The 20676-nt window shown below is 45.7% G+C and overlaps 3 protein-coding genes across 3 annotated transcripts in view; 1 reads left to right on the top strand and 2 right to left on the bottom strand.

The window, feature by feature from the left end:
• Positions 1 to 2040, top strand: part of LOC144483171 (uncharacterized) — a gene marked incomplete at its 5' end in the record, with an annotated part of 182667 nt that extends 180627 nt beyond the window's left edge. The window contains one exon of the mRNA XM_078201967.1: positions 939 to 2040. Within this exon, the coding sequence (XP_078058093.1) occupies positions 939 to 2040 (1102 nt within the window). The remainder of the gene's footprint in view (positions 1 to 938) is intronic.
• The window catches only part of LOC144483162 (uncharacterized), a 187030-nt gene that overhangs the window by 37682 nt on the left and 128672 nt on the right, over positions 1 to 20676 (bottom strand). The gene's annotated exons all lie outside the window — the stretch shown is intronic.
• Positions 11278 to 20676, bottom strand: part of LOC144483170 (uncharacterized) — a 169717-nt gene continuing 160318 nt past the window's right edge. Inside the window, 5 exon segments of the mRNA XM_078201966.1 lie at positions 11278 to 11450; positions 11453 to 11769; positions 11936 to 12087; positions 18243 to 18494; positions 18539 to 19348. Coding sequence (XP_078058092.1) covers positions 11278 to 11450; positions 11453 to 11769; positions 11936 to 12087; positions 18243 to 18494; positions 18539 to 19348 — 1704 coding nt within the window.

The following is a 20676-nucleotide window of genomic DNA, read 5'->3' as shown; positions in this document are numbered from 1 at the left end:
TGGGGAAATGGAGAGAAAGCTAAGATGACGAGGGATTTCCTCATTCAAGTATGTGGTGAAGCTTTGGAATTCTCTACCCTGGCGGCCTGTGGAGCCTCAGTCATCAAGAATTTTCAGGAGAGAGAGAGAGAGAGAGCGATTGGTTTCTAGATATTGAAGAAATCAAGGGAGATGGGTTTAGTGATGGGAGAATGATGCTGAGGTAGATGAGCCAATGATCTCACGGACTGGTTTAAAAGGCTCGATAGACCAATTGGCCAATCGCAGTTCCAATTTGTTATTATTTCTGTGCTGGACAGGAAGTAGTGAGCATGGATCTGCCAATCAACTTCAATCAGCACCTTCAGGAGAATTGGGAGGGTGAATATTAGATACAGCAGAGTGAGAATGGAGGGAGAGTGTGTGGGATGGAGATTTAGAGCTTTTGGGGAATGAGAGAGGAAAGAATGTTCCATAGAAACTAGAACTGTCTGTTCTGAATTTCTATCCTGTACTGACAGTGATGACGTTTGCAAACTTGTTTTACAGGATATTGAAAGAGGAATCACATGCAGAAATCTCAATCGTCACATCTAGATCTGACAGAGTCATATTCCTTGGGACCTGAATATCATCAGCTTTTGAATCCAGAAGGACAAATGATTGTCTGGTCTGTCGATTTGAAAGGATTTTAAATGTCAGTTTGACTGGAAAAGGACCAACACACTGCCACAATCAAATGAGAGTGTTCAAGTGCATTGACTAAAGAGCTGAATACAGATCGCACCATTAACAGTGGGGAGAGACTGCACTCGTGTTGTGTGTGTGTTAACGAGGCTTCAACTGATTGTCCACCAAAGAGAGAGGCAAGGACACTGCACCATGGAGAAACCATGGAAATGTGGGGACTGTGGGAAGAGATACAGATACCCATCAGAACTGGAAGTTCATTGGCGCAGTCAAACTGGAGAGAGGCCATTCACCTGCTCTCAATGTGGCAAGGGATTCAGTGAAATATCCCACCTGCGGACACACCAGCGAGTTCACACTGGGGAGAGGCCGTTCGCCTGCTCTCAGTGTGGGAAGGGATTCAGTCAGTTATCCGAGCAGCGGACACACCAGCGAGTTCACACTGGGGACAGACCATTCACCTGCTCAAAGTGTGGGAAGGGATTCACTCATTCATCCAACCTGTGGAAGCACCAGCGAGTTCACACTGGGGAGAGGCCGTTCACCTGCTCTCACTGTGGGAAGGGATTCAGTGATTCATCCAACCTGCGGGCACACCAGGGAGTTCACACTGGGGAGAGGCCGTTCACCTGCTCTCAGTGTGGGAAGGGATTCAGTGAATCTTCCCGCATGAGGAGACACCAGGGAGTTCACACTGGGGAGAGGCCGTTCACCTGCTCTCAGTGTGGCAAGGGATTCAATGAAACATCCCACCTGCGGAGACACCAGCGAGTTCACACTGGGGAGAGGCCGTTCACTTGCTCTCAGTGTGGGAAGGGATTCACTCAATTATCCCACCTGCAGACACACCAGCGAGTTCACACTGGGGAGAAGCCGTTCACCTGCTCTCAGTGTGGGAAGGGATTCAGTCAGTTGTCCAGCCTGCAGACACACCAGCGAGTTCACACTGGGGATAGGCCATTCACCTGCTCCCAGTGTGGGAAGGAATTCACTAATTTATCCAGCCTGCAGATACACCAGCGAGTTCACACTGGGGAGAGACCATTCACCTGCTCTCAGTGTGCGAAGGGATTCAGTCAGTTATCCAACCTGCGGAAACACCAGCGGGTTCACACTGGAGAGAGACCATTCACTTGCTCTCAGTGTGGGAAGGGATTCAGTCAGTTATCCACCCTGCAGACACACCAGCGAGTTCACACTGGGGAGAGACCATTCACCTGCTCTCAGTGTGGGAAGGGATTCACTCATTCATCCAACCTGCGGAAGCACCAGCGAGTTCACACTGGGGAGAGACCATTCACCTGCTCTCAGTGTGCGAAGGGATTCAGAGTTTCATCCCAGCTGCTGAGACACCAACAAGTTCATGAGTGATTCCAGGGTTGGATTCTGCTGTTATTGTTTCTGCTCTCAATTACATCCAGGACTGCATTTTGTTCATTCTCACAGTTGGTCAATGGGGAGGGTCGGAGGGTTTCTTTCTGCTGGACTGGCCGGTCTCACGACTTTGCCTCCAGTGGGCTGATGCTCTTTGAGTCTTGTTGCAAATACATGGTTTCAAATTTCACAAGGATCACAGAGTGACAGGGTGTTAGGAAGTTCAGAGATAATTGGTAAGGATTTCTGTTTGGAACCTCCCCAAATGCCCATCCAATTTCCTTTGTAATTGTTTATTGTCTCCACTTCCTCCACCCTCGTAGGCAGCAAGTTCCAGGTCATTACCATTCACTGCATCAAAATATTCTTCCTTACATCCCCCCCTGTATCTCTGATTCAAAACTTTAAATCTGTGCCCTCTTGTCCTTGTCCCATCAGCTAATGGGAACAGCTTTTCTTTGTCCACTTTATCTAAACCTATCAGAATCTTGTCAGGAATGTGTAGCTGGAAATCCCTCCCTAACAGCACTGTGGGTGTACTTACACCTCAGGCATTGTAGCAGTTCAGGAAGGCAGTGTTGGGGTTGACCATGGCCGAGGCAGCTACATACAGCCACATATTCTGTTATAATTGAAGGACTGCTGATTGAATGTGAGGCATTATGGGACTGGACTATCTTGACCACATTCCTGTGACTGCTCAGTTTCTGCAATCACGGACCATTAAAGCTGCTTAGCAGGGCCCCAACAGAGGACCTGGTGAGAATATTTACTCAGAATGAGTTAGAATTAAACTGGGGAATTAAACTGGGGCGGCACGGTGGTACAGTGGTTAGCACTGCTGGCTCACAGCGCCAGGGACCCGGGTTCGATTCCTGGCTTGGGTCACTGTCTGTGTGGAGTCTGCACATTCTCCCCGTGTCCCAGTTTCCTCCGGGTGCCCCGGTTTCCTCCCAAAGTCCAAAGATGTGCGGGTTAGGTGGATTGGCCATGCTAAATTGCTCCTTAGTCTCAGGGGGACTAGCTAGGGTAAATGCATGGGGGATAGGGCCTGGGCGTGATTGTAGTCGGTGCAGTCTCGATGGGCCAAATGGCCTCATTCTGCACTGTAGGATTCTATGAATCTATGAATAACCAGCTGATATTCCGCGGCTGAGATATCCGAATCTGTAAAAAGGGGGTCTGATCAATCAACAAACGGTGGTAAGTAGATTAAGAAACGTTCTCAGGCATTGCTTAAATTATTTTATCATAGATTTGTGATAAGTACTGTGAGGGACTTGTGACCGATAGTCGGTGAAGTGACGGTACACTCCAAGTAGCACTGGACTGAAAAGTGGACCTCTAAGAGTGGATTCTAATCGTTATAATCTTACCCAAGCATGGCCAGTGAAAAATTCAGAGCTCGAGTAGGGACCGGACAGATTTCTTACCTGTCTTTTGGAAACTAAGAACAAGAAACCTATCGATAAAATGATTTGAGAATAGAGCCAACATTTTTAGTCTGGATGACACTTCATAGGAGCTCTCATGAAGGGTCATCCAGACTTGAAACGTTGGCTCTATTCTCTCCCTACAGATACTGTCAGATCTGCTGGGATTTTCCAGCATTTTCTGTTTTTGTTTTACTTTTATAATAAATGATTTGGTCTGATTGGAATCCCCACGATCCTCCTGCAAGACAGAGAGAAAGTGGTGGCAAAAGGAGAAAAAGGATATGGATGATAGAGTCTGGGTTCTCATTCTCCGAGCCCATGTAGAATTAACAAAATGAGTGAACCAGTTTATAAAGAACAGAAATTACCCATCCCTAACAAAAAACTGATCAAATTAAAATAGGTTGAGGAATATAACAAAAAAATTAATAGATGAAGTTTAAAATCAAGTTTCTTTTGTTGTTAGAGAGGGGATTTTTCACAGTAACTTCATTGCAGTGTTAATGTAAGCTTACTTGAGACTAATTATAAACTTTAAGTTTTTTAAAGTTATTTTGTTAGAAGGGTTCAGGATACCTTGAGATTAAAAACTAATAAAGGCTATTGAAACAGGGTGGACTGACTTAGACTAATGTAGAATAAGGACCACAACGTGCCTTATTTATATTATACAAAGGTACTGTCTGCATAGAGACACATATAACCACTGGTATCGAATTTAAACATGTATTTCAGATTTAAATATGGACTTTTTGTACTAAAATGTATACCTTGGCCAAACTGCAGACTGACCTAAAGCATAATGGGATAAAAGCTGAGTGAGACAGGCCACATTCTGTCAGAACAGTGAAGCCACAGAGCACAGTTTTTATCAGTATGAGTTATAAGGGATGGCTCAGCAGACAGTGGAAAGGAACTTTTGAACCCTATAAGCTATGTAATAGAAGTTGCTGAGAGTCAGTTAGGAAGCAACCTTTGAACCCTATGGACCTACGTAAGTGAAAGTTGCAAAGTAACAGTGGGCAGGAACTTTCAGATTCTACAGACCACTGAATTCCCATTCTTCCAGAAGATAGGATGTTATTGGCCAAGGTAAATATTGTGCACGAACATGATTGGAGCATCCAGTTAGGATGACAGAGTGGGCGGGTGAAATGAACTTTCAAAATAGTATAACTACACGGCCAATGTATTGTAACTTTAGAAAGGAGTTGGACTGCCCAGCTGCCTTTCTCCCAGCGCGTGTTGGTCAATAAAGAATGTCTTTAACCAGTATACTGTCTTTTGCAAATCTTTGTATTAACTGGGTTCAGCTCAATACTTCGCCCCCATCATATGTAAAGTGAAGTAATTGTGGGCCAAGTTTTTTCTGCTCACTCCCGACCCCTTTAGGTTCTGTAGAAAAGTTAACCCTTTCAGCAGACAGTCCATTTGTTTGTAAATCACCTGGAAACTCATGTGTCTATTTTAGTTTTTGATTGAGGATTTATGGGAACCAGTTAAATGTGGAAATTTTATGTGGAGCCTGGAGGAATTTGGAAGAACTGTGAGGATTTTATCGTGTTGTCACCACAACCCCAGATAAAGAACAAAGATTTTGCAGCTGGCAACATGTTTGGGATTTTAAATCAACAAAGACTAGATGTTTCCTATAAAATCAGGCTTTGGAAGTTGGCTAAAAAAAGTTTAAGTTATAATGAAGGGGAATTAAGGATCTTGTATCTTATTTTAATCAAGGAGTTGTGAGCTTAGACCATAAGACATAGGAGCAAAATTAGGCCACTCGGCCCATCGAGTCTTCTCCGCGATTCAATCATGGCTGATATTTTTCTCATCCCCATTCTCCTGCCTTTTCCCCATAACCCCTGATCCCCTCATTAATCAAGAACCTATCTATCTCTGTCTTACAGACACTCAATGAACTGACCTTCACAGCCTTCTGCGGCAAAGAGTTCCACAGATTCAACACTCTCTGGCTGAAGAAATTCTTCCTCATCTCTGTTTTAAAGGATCATCCCTTTAGCCTGAGGTTGTGCCCTCGAGTTCTAGTTTTTCCTACTAAGTTTCAATAAGATCCCCACTCATCCTTCTAAACTCCAATGAGTACAGACCCAGAGTCCTCAACCATTCTTCATACGACAAGCTCTTCATTCCAGAAATCATTCTTGTGAACCTCCTCCAGACCCTTTCCAAGACCAGCATATCCTTCCTTAGATGTGGGGCTCAAAACTGCTCACAATACAATGGGGTCTGACCAGAGCCTTATACAGTCTCAGAAGTACATCGCTGCTGTTGTATTCTAGCCCTCTTGACATGAATGCTAACATTGCATTTACCTTCCTAACTGCCAACTAAACCTGCCTTAAGAGAATCTTGAACAATGACTCCCAAGTCCCTTTGTGCTTCTGATTTCTGAAGCATTTCCCCATTTAGGAAATAGTCGATGCCTCCATTCCTCCTACCCAAGTGCATAATCTCACACTTTTCCACATTGTATTCCATCTGCCACTTCTTTGCCCACTCTCCTAGCCCATCAAAGTCCTTCTGCAGCCCCCCTGCTCCCTCAATACTACCTGTCCTTCCACATATCTTTGTATCATCTGCAAACTTAGCAACAGTGTCTTCAGTTCCATCTTCCAAATCATTAATGTATATTGCGAAACGTTTGTGGTGCTCTGTCGCTTTAAGAAGCTATCGCTGCGAGAGAGAATGCTGAGGATTCATTGTTTGAAATTTACGAGCTGTGAGAACCTGTGTGTTTCATTTGTTTTATGTGGATGTTTGTAGATGTGTTTTATTATTGTTTTGGGCTACATTTGTTAAGGTTTATCTTTCTGGGGAATTAACCTTACCTTGAGTCTTTAATTAAAGGCATTTCTGGAAGTTTAGAAACAGAACCACAAGAACGCTTCAGGAATTAATTTCAGTTATTGTTGTAAAGCACATGCTAAGTTTCTCTGCTTGTGTATGGATGATATTTGTGGGTTGAATGCTTCAAGCTTTCAGGTTTTCTGTCTGTGATTTAAATCAAACAGATTTAAATAAAGGACGTGTAATTAATAAAGCTTTTTTTCACAAAAGTTGTGAACCTGGAGCCACATTTACTGGCCAGAGACATGATTCCAGGATACTTTGCTAAACTTGTGGGAATTTTAATTCGGATTCAAACTCACACATGTGAGTATGAGAGAGTTTTAATTGTAATGGTGATTTAAAATTTGGGACATGTGAAATGATTCTGACCATTCCTGTGTTCATTGAATCATAGAGTCCCTCCAGTACAGAAGGGACCATTCGGACCATCGAGTCTGCACCATCTCTCTAACAGAGCACCTTACCCAGGCCCTTTCCCCTGCCCTATCCCTGTAATCTCACACATTTACCATGGCTAACCTATCTAACCCACACAGCTTGGGATACTAAGAGGGAATTCAACATTGCAAATCCACTGAATCTGGGCATCTTTGGTCTGTGGGTGGAAACTGGAGCACCCGGAGTAAGCCCACGCAGACACAGGGAGAACATGCAAATTCCAAACAGACACTCACCCAAGGCTGGAATTAAATGCCTGACGCTGTGAGGTAGCAGTGCTAACCACTGTGCCACCATGTCACCCGATAGTTGAGGCCAAAACATTGTCTGATTTCAAGAAGATATGAGATATACTCTTGGGGCTAAAGGGATCAAGGGATATGGAAGGAAGGGGCGAATCAGGAAATTGAATTCAATGATCAGCCATGATCAAGATGAATGGTGGAGCAGGCTCAAGGGGCCGAATGGCCTACTCCTGCTTCTAGTTTCTATGTTTCTCTCCACTGTGCCAGCATTCCACCCAGTGGCACAGTGGTTAGCACTGCTGCCTCAAAAAAACAAATACAGCAATGGCTTTGGCATCTGCTACAATGTGACTGACAGATTGACAACGGAGTCAAGGGCATCAGGAGTAAAAGATACCCTGGGAGGTGGAGAAGAATGTGACGGAGATTACGAGCGGGTCCTTGATAGGTTTTCTAAAGAGATTCAGAAAGGAAATAGTGAGTTGGAAAAAGTCCAGAATAAATTAATTTCCAGTTACATTGGAAACCTGTTGCCTCACAGCTGAGTACAAAATATAAAGAGTTGAGGGAACTGGTGGATAAGCTGCAGAATGGAGCTGATTGCTGGCAGGAGAGCACGTCTGACCTGGACAATCAGTTACATTGGGAACAGGGGGCAGATGATAGGGTGAGTGGAGCTCAGAAAAATCTACTGCTGTTCGGCCAAACTCTGGAACAAGATATTGATTTACAGTCAGAAAATATCAGATCAAGTGAAGAGTTAGAAGATGCCATGGGGACTTTGAGGAAGTGAATTCAGCCACAAAGTGACACCTCCCCTGAAGCAGACCACTCCCCGTGTTTAGCTAAAATCAAACAACCTGAGACACAAATCAGTCACCAGTGAGAAGATGTAGTTGTTTTCTCCAAAACCAAGGCCACTGAAAGCACTCCTCCCTCTCCTCTGCCTCTCCTGTGTGATAAGGGAATGCAGGTGTGTGAGGTTAGCCATGACTTCTGCACCATCATGATCCACAACCCTTACTCCAAGTTGGTTTGCCCAATTGAAGGAATTCTTAAAGCAGCGTGTTTTTTGCAAGTATCATAGATTCGAAGACTTAGTTTGGAAAGGGAGTAGCAATTAATATAATTTGAAATGCCGTGTGTTTCTGTTTGAAATAAACTCAGACTGTACTAAAATGTGAAAGGAATGTATTTGGGTTTGAAATTAAGTTGTTCAAGGTTAGAATTGTGAAGGCCAATTTGCTCCCAAAACACAAAGATAAGGCTGCAGTTTGGCAGCAAACCAGTTCCAACTTTCCAAAACATTTGAGTTAAAATTGTTGAGATTCGGTTAACAACATATTTCACAAAGTATTTCTTTCAACTTCGATTAAGTAGCAAATATTGGAAATTGGCATTTACAAAAAAGACAGACAAAAGAGATGAAATTTGAGCAAAATTGAAGAAAATGACATGAGAGAAGTTTTTTAAACTATGTAAGTTGATGCAATTGCCAAGTTTCCTCTGCCCACTCCCCGCCTCTCTCGGTTCCACAGAGAAGTTAACCCTTTCAGCAGACAGTTGATTTTTATAAATCTCCAAACAGCCTTTGTTTTTTAATGTAACCTATGATTGGACATATTAACTCACTGGGATCTTGGCCAGAGCCAGATGGATTGTTTTTTTAAACAGGTGATGACGGTTTCACTCACAAACAATCCGAGTGAAGGCCGCAGTTTTGAGAATTAAAGCAGAGAATAAAAGACTTTACCTTTCAGAAAGCCAACAAGCCTGCTTTTGATATTGGAATTGATAAATATCTGACATGAGTTGCTATTTCAAGCATTTAAAATGGAAATTACCTGGTGTTTAAGGGAAAGAACAAAATTGATAATGCCTGGAATCAAACAGAAATGTTCGGTTTCTGTTAAAAGATATTATGAGAATACTTAATGATTTATTTGACACCAAAGATTCTCCAGAACTCCTGAAAGTGTAGTTTAAAGCAATCCATACATTTGGGTGTTTATGAAGATTTGAGTGAAAGGGAAATCTAGATGAGATGAATGAGGTGACAGTTTTCTCTTGGAGATATTTGTTTCTTTGTCTATGAACTATTTGAGAGAACTGAATTTGATAATCTGGCCACCATCTGACACATTGGGACTGTACAGGGGGAAATAAGCAAAGACATTGAGATGAAGAACCCCTTTGACTCTGACTTTTGACTTTCTTCTGAAGATTCTGACAGAATTATTTAATGGTGCTTCTTTTGTAAGAAAGTGGAATCCAGGATGATGAAACTGATTGGTAAAAAACACAGCACAATCCCAAAAGACCTGATAAACCTTCCACAAATGTAAAACAATGATTTGTTGGAGAGGGAAAAGAGATGCCAACAAGCATGACAAAAGTACACTGTCTGGTTAAAAATAAAATGAGAGGCAACGTTTAACAGGGAGGGACATGTGTGAAGATGGCTTATGAGCGTGAGACTCCAACAGAGGGTTAAAGAAGGAGTTGGAACACCGATGTGAGATTGCAGAGGTGGTTTGTAAATTGTGAAGGAACTGACATCCGACAGTACACAGTGGAACTGCACTGAAGAATAAAGGGTGGCATGGTGGCACAGTGGTTAGCACTGCTGCCTCACAGCGCCAAGGACTCGGGTTCAATTCTGGCCTTGGGTGACTGTCTGTGTGGAGTTTGCACATTTTCCCCATGTCTATGTGGGTTTCGTCCGGGTGCTCCAGTTTCTTCCCTCAGTCCAAGATTGGCAGGTTAGGTTGATTGGCCATAGTAAATTGTCCCTTCATGTCAGCGGAACGAGCAGGGTAAATAAGTGGTGTTATGGGGATAGGGCCTGATGGGATTGTGGTCTGGGGAAATGCTTAGGAAATCAGAAGCACAAAGGGACTTGTAAGTTCTGGTTCAGGACTCTCTGAAGGTTAACATGCAGGTTCAGTTGACAGTTTGGAAGGCAAATGCAATGTTAGCATTCATGTCGAGAGGGCGAGAATACAAGAGCAGGGATGTACTTCTGAGGCTGTCTAAGGCTCTGGTCAGACCCCATTTGGAGTATTGTGAGCAGTTTTGGGCCCCTTATCTAAGGAAGGATGTGCTGGCCTTGGAAGGGGTCCAGAGGAGGTTCACAAGAATGATCCCTGGAATGAAGAGCTTGTCGTATGAGGAACGGTTGAGGACTCTGGGTCTGTACTCATTGGAGTTTGGAAGGATGAGGGGGGGGGGGGGGGGGGGGGGGATCTAATTGAAACTTACAGAATACTGAGAGGCCTGGAGAGAGTGGATGTGGAGAGGATGTTTCCACTAGTGGGAGAGTGTAGAACTCGAGGGCACAACTTCAGAGTGAAGGGATGATCCTTTAAAACAGATGAGGAGGAATTTCTTCAGCCAGAGTGGTGAATCTTTGGAAGGAGAGCTGTGGAGACCAGGTCATTGAGTGTCTTTAAGAGAGAGATAGGCAGGTTCTTGATTAATAGCTGGATCAAGGGTTACGGGGAGAAGACAGGAGAATGGGGACAAGAATCAGATCAGCCATGATTGAATGGCAGAGCAGATTCGACGGGTCAAATGGCCTAATTCTGCTCCTATATCTTATGGTCTTATGATTACATTAGAACGGTCTGGGTATTCTGTATCTGAGATCATCAATATAATTTCTCCCATTGATCACTGGTTTTTAATAAAGTTTTACCTTTATACTGTGACATTGGTTTCCGGAGTATAATTGCCACCTTGTCGGAGAAACCACTAACAAATGGTGTGGAAGGGGTTCTGGGTTAATTAGCAGAATGACAGGCAGAGTCTGAGGTTTAGCAACAGCTGGGGAGGAAAGAGTTACAGGGATTCCCTGTACTGCCAGGGGTGGTGGTGGAGGCAGATACAATAGGGGCTTTTAGATAAACACAGGAATTTGTAAGGAATAGAGGAATATGGACCAAGGGCAGGCAGAAGGGATTAGTTTAATTTGGCATCATGTTTAACGCAACATCGTGGGCTGAAGGGTCTGTTCCTGTGCTGTACTGTTCTACGTTCTATTTGTGATCTCCATTTAGAAAAAGGAAACAGAGGCACTGGAGAAGGAGCAAGAAAGATTCACAAGAATAATCCCAGAACTGTAATCACTTGTGAACTCACTGGTGTTTCACCAAGTTTGCTGACTGAGTGAATCACAGTCAGAGCAGGTGACCAGCCTCTGCCCAGTGTGAACTCACTGAAGTACCCATGGGTTGGATGACTTAGTGAATCCCTTCCCACACTGAGAGCAGCTCCCCAGTGTGAACTCGCTGGTGTTTCGGCAGTGCTGAAGATATTCTAAATCTCTTTGAGCAGTGAGAGCAGCTGAACGGCCTCTCCTCAGTGTGAATGCGCTGGTGGGACATCAGCTCTGAGAGCTTTTGAAGCCACTTCCACAGTCAGAGCATTTGAAAGGCCTCAGATTGGTGTGAGTGACTTTATGTCTGAGCAGGCTGGATGACTGAGTGAATCCCTTCCCACACAAAGAGCAGGTAAATGGTCTCTCCCCAGTGTGAACTCGCTGGTGGGACACCAGTTCTCCAGAGCTTTTGAATCTGCTCCCACAGTCAGAGCATTTAAAGGGTCTCTCATTGGTGTGAGTGAGATTATGACTCAGCAGGTGGGATAACTGAGTGAATCCCTTCCCACAGTCAGAACAGGTGAATGGTCTCTCCCCAGTGTGAACTCGCTGGTGTCTCTGCAGATTGGATGAGCTTTTAAACCTCTTTCTGCAGTGAGAGCAGCTGAACGGTCTCTCCTCAGTGTGACACCTGGTGGGACACTGGTTCTCCAGAGGTTTTGAAGCCAATGCTACAGTCAGAGCATTTAAACGATCCCTCATTGGTGTGAGTGAGATTGTGACTCTGCAGGCTGGATAACTGAGTGAATCCCTTCCCGCACACAGAGCAGGTGAATGGCCGCTCCCCAGTGTGACTGTGTCGATGAGATTCCAGCTGTGATGGGACCCTGAATCGCCTCCCACAGTCCCCACATTTCCACGGTTTCCCCCTGGTGCGGGTGTTCTTGTGACTCTCCAGGTTCAACAATCAGTTAAATCTCACACAGAACACGGGTACAGTCTCTCCCCGCTGTGAATGCTGCGGTGTATTTTCAGGCTGTGTAACTGGTTAAATCTCTTCCCACACAGTACACTGGAACACTCTCACTCGGGTGTATCTGTGTCTCGGTGATTTTTCAGTTACATTTATGTTAAAAAATAATTCTGAAGCAAACAGAACAGAAAAAGATTTCTCCTTTTAGATTCAAAGGCCAATGATATTCAGGTCCTGATCAAATGAATAACTCTGTCAGGTCTTGATGTGTTGTTTGATTTGAAATTTCTGCCTGTAATTCCTCACCTTCTGCAAATCTATCCTGCAAAAGGAGTTTATAAAATTCATCAGTGTTAGTACAGGATAGAAATTCAGAACAAACAATTCTAGTTTCGATGGAACATTCTTTCCTCTCTCATTCCCCAAAAGCTGTGAATCTCCATCCCACACACTCTCCCTCCACTCTCTCACTGCTGTATCTAATATTCACCCTCCCAATTCTCCTGAAGGTGCTGATTCAGGCTGATTGACAGATCCATACTCACTGCTTCCTGTCCTGGATGTGGAGATGTCGGCGTTGGACTGGGGTAGACACAGTAAGAAGTTTCACAACACCAGGTTAAAGTCCAACAGGTTTATTAGTAACACGAGCTTTCGGAGCACTGCTCCTTCATCAGCTGTGTGCAGGATTTGGTTCGCAAACAGGGCATATATAGACACAAACTCCATTATAATAGTTGGAATGCGAGTCTTAACAGGTAATCAAGTCTTTCCAGGTACAATGTGAGTGGGGAGAGGGTTAAGCACAGGTTAAAGAGATGTGAATTGTCTCAATGTTGTCTCAATTGTCTCACGTTGTTTGTATCTTAAAGACTTGATTAGCTGTAAGTATTCGCATTCCAACCATTATTCATGTAAATTGAGTCTATGTCTTTATAAGCCCTGTTTGTGAACAGAATTCCCACTCTCCTAAAGAAGGGGCTTGGAGCTCCGAAAGCTTGTGTGGCTTTTGTGACCAAATAAACCTGTTGGACTTTAACCTGGTGTTGTTAAACTTCTTACTGAATTGTCTCAAGCCAGGACAGTTAGTGAGATTTTGCAAGCCCAGCAAGTTGTGGGGGTTACAGATAGTGTGACATGAACCCAAGATCCTGGTTGAGACCGTCCTCATGTGTGCGGAACTTGGCTATCAGTTTCTGCTCAGCGATTCTGCACTGTTGTGAGTCTTGAAGGCCGCCTTGGAGAACATTTACCCGAAGATCAAGGGCATTCAGCCTCTGATCTTCAGGTAAGTGTTCGCCAAGGCGGTTTATAGTTTAGTTTTGATTGATTATTAATTAGTGTCACAAGGAGGCTTACATTAACACTGCAATGAAGTCACTTGAAAATCATGAAAAAAGTGCAAACAATCTATGAAGTTACTGAGAGAGTCAGCATGGACTCGAGTTGTCCAATGGACTCCTTCTGTGCTGTAATGACTCTATAACTGGAAATATATAGTGTAGCTACAGTACAATATGACAAGATTGGAATGATAAATGTATTTATTGCAGGACCAGGAATAAACCTGGCTGATATAACAACACTGGACATATCTCTGTCCTATATTAATTTACTGTCCCCTTAAATGTCAGCCATCTCCAGGGGAAACCAGTCATTTAATTGTGAACATTAGGAAAGAGACCATCCTTTTAGCCAGACAAATAAATGTGTCAAGCTGAGGGAGCAAAGGATGTCAATGTCTTTAAGAGAGAGAGAGACCTGGGCCAACCTTTCCAGAGTCTGCAGCCTCCCTGGATTCACTTCCTTTGCCTTCAGTTGCTGCAAGTCCCCAATTTCCCCCAGAATGAGAAAAGAAATGGAAAGGGGGAGAAAAGAAAGTGTTTTACTCACAGATGTTGGTTTCTTTTTGTTTATCACAAATACGTTAATACAAAACAATTACAAATACACAAAGAACAAATGTGAATAAAAATACATTACCAATGGCTAACGCCATCCATTTATCAGTTACTCTCTTCTATTTCGGAAGGGTTCACTAACGGTCATAGTTTTCCAGGGCATTGCCCTCTCAATACACCTCCAATTACAAATCATAACCTACAAAGTGACAAACATTAGTACAACACAACAAGAATAAACATTGCAGCATATCCGCCGCCCTCCAGGGCACCGCCTCCCGGGTTTTTCCCCTGCCGGGGGATGCAACCCTCCAGAGGTACTCAGGTCCGGGGGTTCCACCTGACGGATGTTCAGCTGGAGGCGGGGGGACAGGAAAACCACCCCGAACCTACTCAATCCGGACTGCCTTCCGGATTTTCGGCTGGGGCGGTGGGAAAGGCTCTCCGGGATACTCAATTCGGCCTGCCTTCCCAATTTTTCTCCCGGAGAATAAAACCCCCCCCCGGTGTTACTATTCTGGGTGCCCCGGACACTTTCCCCAACTGGATGTCACACCCCCCGGGGGTCACTCTATCCGGGGGGGGGGGGGGGGGGGGGGGGATGCCCCCCAGGCCACAAATAATGCAAAGATTTTCCGTTGGTTAGTACAAATACGATATTACAACACAATTACAAATGGACAAAGAACAAATATGAAAAAATACATTACCAATGGCTAACGCCATCCATTTATCAGTTACCACCTTCCATTTCGGAAGGGTTCATCGTCAATTACAGTTTTCCAGGGCATTGCCCTCAAAATACACCTCCATTTACAAATCAATCTACAAATCTACAAACATTAACACAACACTACAACTGTACACAACAAAAAAATAAACACTGAAGCATAAGGGCACCGTCCCCTGGGTTTGTCCACCTGCCGGGGGATGCAACCCTCCAGTGGTACTCATATCGGGGGGTTACACCTTACGGATGTTCAGCCAGAGGGGGGAAACCACCCCGCCTACTCAATCCGGAATCCCTTCCGGAATTTCAGCCGGGGCGGTGGGAGAGTCTCTCCAGGGTACTCAGTTCGGGCCTGCCTTCCCAATTTTTCTCCCGGAGAATAAAAATCCCTCTGGCGTTACTATATCCGGGGCTTCACCACCCAGAACTTTCCCCAAGTGGATGTCACACCCCCCGGGGGTGACTTTATCCAGGGGGGGATGCCCCCCAGGCCACAAATAACGCAAGAAAATAGACGGGGGCCGGAACAAACCACCAACTACCATAACAGGAAAACCACATATTACAATAACAAACAATCCATGAAAAATACATTACCAATGGCTAACACCATCCATTTATCAATTACTACCTTCCATTTCGGAAGGGTTCATCGTCAATTACAGTTTTCCAGGGCATTGCCCTCAAAATACACCTCCATTTACAAATCATAATCTACAAATCTACAAACATGAACACAACACTACAACTATACACAACAAAAAATAAACACTGAAGCATAAGGGCACCGTCCCCTGGGTTTGTCCACCTGCCGGGGGATGCAACCCTCCAGTGGTACTCATATCCGGGGGTTACACCTTACGGATGTTCAGCCGGAGGGGGGAAATGGGGAAACCACCCCGCCTACTCATCCGGAATCCCTTCCGGAATTTCAGCCGGGGCGGTGGGAGAGTCTCTCCAGGGTACTCAGTTCGGGCCTGCCTTCCCAATTTTTCTCCCGGAGAATAAAAATCCCTCTGGTGTTACTATGTCCGGGGCTTCACCACCCAGAACTTTCCCCAAGTGGATGTCACACCCCCCGGGGGTGACTTTATCCAGGGGGGGATGCCCCCCAGGCCACAAATAACGCAAGAAAATAGACGGGGGCCGGAACAAACCACCAACTATCATAACAGGAAAACCACATATTACAATAACAAACAATCCATGAACAACCATACAATTGTGAAACATTTCGGAGGCATCGCCTTCCAGAGCTTCGCCCATCAACATTCCACCGTCCGAAGTCGACAACACTCAACTACAGTCCTCCAAAGTCCACCACTCCGGGCCAGATCTTCCAAAATCACACCCACTGAGGCTGCACCGTCTGGGGTCACACCTTCCGCGGCTGAACCTTCCGAAACCATAGTTCCCAAATGGCTCCTCCCTGGCTTGGGTCTTCCGAGATTGCATCTACCTGGGCCACGCCTTTCAAGGCACAGGAATCCCAGCGAGAGCAGCATTCAACAAGCCCCAGCCGAAACAAAAAGTTCTTGCACAAGTCACGAACCCAAGCACTTGAAACAGAAACTTCACGCCGACCAAGGCGTTCCTCCCAGCGGCCACATTTCCAAAAGCTCACCGCAAGGCGCGCATTAAGCCCGCCTTGAACTCCTTATCCTCTGCCCGCCCCCTGCCTGGAGCACACTATACTGGCCAACACGCAAAGCGAACGGCCAATATGGTGGACTGGCTGGACAATCCAATCTTTCCCACTCACAGATGTTGGCGACAGGAGGAAGTTTCAGTCTGTCTGAAGCGCAATGTTCATTCACGCAAAGCCCGCGCTCTGATCAGCTGGAGGACCAGAGTCCTTCCGGTCCTCCAACTCTTCCTATTAATCAACACCTCAGAAGGTCAGGGGGTGGGATCTGCCCTGCAATTCGCAGCTTCCCCCTCCCTTGGACATGCGCAGTCCCGGGCCGGGGGGAGGGGGAGCTCACCGAGCGGCTTCTCGCTCTGGCCGGAGCCGCCAGCCGGTTGCCTGGAAACCTTGGCTCGATGTGGTGCAGGGGGAGGGGAACAATGGGTGGGGGCGGGGCTCCCGGGTCCGCGCGCCCGGGCCTGCGCACTGGAACACGGAGACGTCACCGCGGAGCAGAGTGATTCCTATTTGCTGATTCAGGCAGGACTCCATTGTGACATCACAAAGGGGAAGTTGGCCACTTCTTGGTCAGACCCCCTTTTCAGACCAGTGCTACTTGGAGTTTACCGTCAATTCAACAACTATTGGGTTACAAGTCCCTCACAGTTCTGATCACAAATTTATGATAAAATAATTTAAACAATGGATGAGAACGCTTCTTAACTAACTACCGACTACTATTTGTTGATTGGTCAGACCCCCTTTTTACAGATTCAGGAATCTCAGCCACTGAACACCAGCTGGTCCTGGAATAAGTTTAATTCTAACTCATTCTGAGTAAATATTCTCACCTGGTCCTCTGTCGGGGCCCTGCTAAGCAGCTTTAATGGTTCATGATTACAGAAACTGAGCAGTCACAGGAATGTGGTCAAGATAGTCATGTCCCACAATGCCTCACATTCAATCTGCAGTCCTTCAATTATAACAGAATATGTGGCTGCATGTAGCTGTCTCGGCCACGGTCAGCGCCAACACTGCCTTCTTGAACTGCTACAATACCTAAGGTGTAAGTACACCCACAGTGCTGTTAGGGAGGGATTTCCAGCTACACATTCCACATTTCCTCTAGACTGTGGGTGGATACGAGATTGGTACATTTCATTCAACTGCACCCAAGCTGAGTTATTCAAATCCCTTTATTGTACGGGACAATATATTCATGATTTCTTTAAAACAGAAATTAAACATTCCCATTTGATTTCAGGTATTAACATATTCTGTTAGTTTGTTCTTTATTGTCAATGTCAGGCTGAGGTTGTTCCCCTTGGAGCAAAGGAGGTTGAGGGGAGATTTGATAGAGGTGGACAAGATTCTGACAGGTTTAGGTAAGGTGGACAAAGAAAAGCTGTTCCCATTAGCTGATGGGACAAGGATGAGGGGGGTCACAGATTTATGGTTTTGGGTCAGAGAGGAAGGGGGGATGTGAGGAAGAATATTTTGATGCAGCGAATGGTGATGACCTGGAACTCGCTGCCTATGAAGGTGGAGGAAGTGGAGACAATAAACAATTACAAAGGAAATTGGATGAGCATTTGGGGGGTTTCAAACAGAAATGCTGACTAAATATCTCTGAACTTCCTAACACCCTGTCACTCTGTGATCCTTGTGAAATCTGAAACCAGGTATTCACAACAAGACTCAAAGAGCATCAGCCCACTGGAGGCAAAGCCATGAGACCGGCCAGTCCAGCAGAAAGAAACCCTCCGACCCTCCCCATTGACCAACTGTGAGAATGAACAAAATGCAGTCCTGGATGTAATTGAGAGCAGAAACAATAACAGCAGAATCCAAACCCCTGGAATCACTCATGAGCATTTTGGTGTCTCAGCAGGGCGGATGAAACTCTGAAACCCTTCCCACACTGAGAGCAGGTGAATGGTCTCTCCCCAGTGTGAACTCGCTGGTGTGTCCGCAGGGTGGATAATTGACTGAACCCCTTCCCACACTGAGAGCAGGTGAACGGCCTCTCCCCAGTGTGAACTCGCTGGTGAGTCCGCAGGGTGAATAAATCAGTGAATCCCTTCCCACACTGAGAGCAGGTGAACAGTCTCTCCCCAGTGTGAATTCGCTGGTGGGTCTCCAGCTTAGCTAATTGACTGAATCCCTTCCCACACTGAGAGCAGTGAACGGCCACTCCCCAGTGTGAACTCGCTGGTGTCTCCGCAGAGTGGATAAATCAGTGAATCCCTTCCCACACTGAGAGCAGGTGAAAGGTCTCTCCCCAGTGTGAACTCGCTGGTGTCTCCGCAGAGTGGATAAATCAGTGAATCCCTTCCCACAATGAGAGCAGGTGAACGGTCTCTCCCCAGTGTGAATTCGCTGGTGACTCCGCAGGGTGAATAAATCAGTGAACCCCTTCTCACACTGAGAGCAGGTGAATGGTCTCTCCCCAGTGTGAACACACTGGTGCGTCTGCAGCTCAGCTAATTGACTGAACCCCTTCCCACACATAGAGCAGGTGAACGGCCACTCCCCAGTGTGAACTCGCTGGTGTCTCCGCAGGGTGGATAAATCAGTGAATCCCTTCCCACACTGAAAGCAGGTGAACGGTCTCTCCCCTGTGTGAACTCGCTGGTGTCTCTGCAGGTTAGCTAAATGACTGAACCCTTTCTCACACTGAGAGCAGGTGAACTGCCTCTCCCCAGTGTGAACTCGCTGGTGTCTCTGCAGGTTAGCCAATTGACTGAACCCCTTCTCACACTGAGAGCAGGTGAACGGTCTCTCCCCAGTGTGAACTCGCTGGTGTGCCTGCAGGCTGGATGACCGAGTGAATCTCTTCCCACACTGAGAGCAGGTGAAGGGCCTCTCCCCAGTGTGAGCTCGCTGATGTCTCTGCAGCTGGGATACCCGAGTGAATCCCTCCCCACACTGAGAGCAAGTAAATGGTCTCTCCCCAGTATGGCTGCGCCGATGATCTTCCAGCTCTGATGGAGATCTGTATCTCTTCCCACAGTCCCCACATTTCCATGGTTTCTCCATGGTGCAGGTGTCCTTGCCTCTCTCTTCAGTTGAAGACTCGTCCACACACAGAACAGTCCCCCCACCCCTCCCCCCCACAGTGAATGGTGTGATATTTATTCAGGCAGTGTAACTGGTTCAAGCTCAGTGCACTGGAACACTCTCACTCCAGTGTGGCAGCGTGTTGGCACTTTTCCAGTCACTGATGTTTGAAATCTTTTCAAGTCATCAGACCGGACAACCATTTCTCCTCAATTCAAAGGCCGATGATATTCAGGTCCCGAGGAATATGACTCTGTCAGATGTAGACACAACGTCTGAGATTTCGGCCTGTGATTCCTCTTTTAATATCCTGTAAAACAAGTTTGCAGAGATCATCAGTGTCAGTGCAGAATAGAAATTCAGAACACACAATTCTAGTTTCTATGGAACATTCCTTCCTCCCTCCAGACTCGAAACATTGGCTCTATTCTCTCTCTATCTGGGGGATAGCATGGGAAATGATGCTGCGGTAGATCAGCCAATTCTCAATGAATGGTTGAGGCAGTTCGATGGGCTGAATGGCCAACTGCAGCTCCTGTTTCTTATGATTTGTGTGTGGTGGACAGGAAGCAGTGAGCATGGATCTGTCAATCAGCCTCAATCAGCACCTTCAGGAGAATTGGGAGGGTGAATATTAGATACAGCAGAGTGAGAATGGAGGGAGAGTGTGTGGGATGGGGATTCACAGCTTTGGGGATGAGAGAGGAAAGAATGTTCCTTAGAAATTAGAATTGTCTGTTCTGAATTTCTATCCTGTGCTGACACTGATGATGTTTGTAAATTCCTTTTGCAGGATATCAGAAGGTGAAGATTTAAAGACGAATATCAAACCAAACCTCACATCAAAATCTAACATAGTCACTCAGTTCATTGGGACCTGAATATCATCAACCTTTGAATCTAGAATGGAAATGTTTCTCTGCTCTGTCTGCTTCAGGAGATTTTAAACATCAGTGTGACTGGAAAAACACCGAGACACACACACACTGAAACATGCACACACCTGAGTGACTGTGGAAAGAACTTTAACCAGTTAAACAGCCTGAAAATACATTGCAGCAGAGAGACCGCACCCATGTTATGTTGTAACTGAACTGATTGTCAAGCCTGGAGAGTCACAAGGACACCCGCACCATGGAGAAATTGTGTAAATGTGGGGACTGTGGGAAAAGATTCAGGTTCCCATCTGCACTGGAAACTCATCGGCGCAGTCACACTGGAGAGAGACCATTCACCTGCTGTGTGTGTGG

This window comes from Mustelus asterias, unplaced genomic scaffold (genome assembly GCF_964213995.1).
Source record: "Mustelus asterias unplaced genomic scaffold, sMusAst1.hap1.1 HAP1_SCAFFOLD_47, whole genome shotgun sequence".
NCBI lineage: Eukaryota > Metazoa > Chordata > Chondrichthyes > Carcharhiniformes > Triakidae > Mustelus > Mustelus asterias.
The sequence above is the reverse complement of the archived record's forward strand: the minus strand, read 5'-3'. Positions and strand labels throughout refer to the sequence as shown.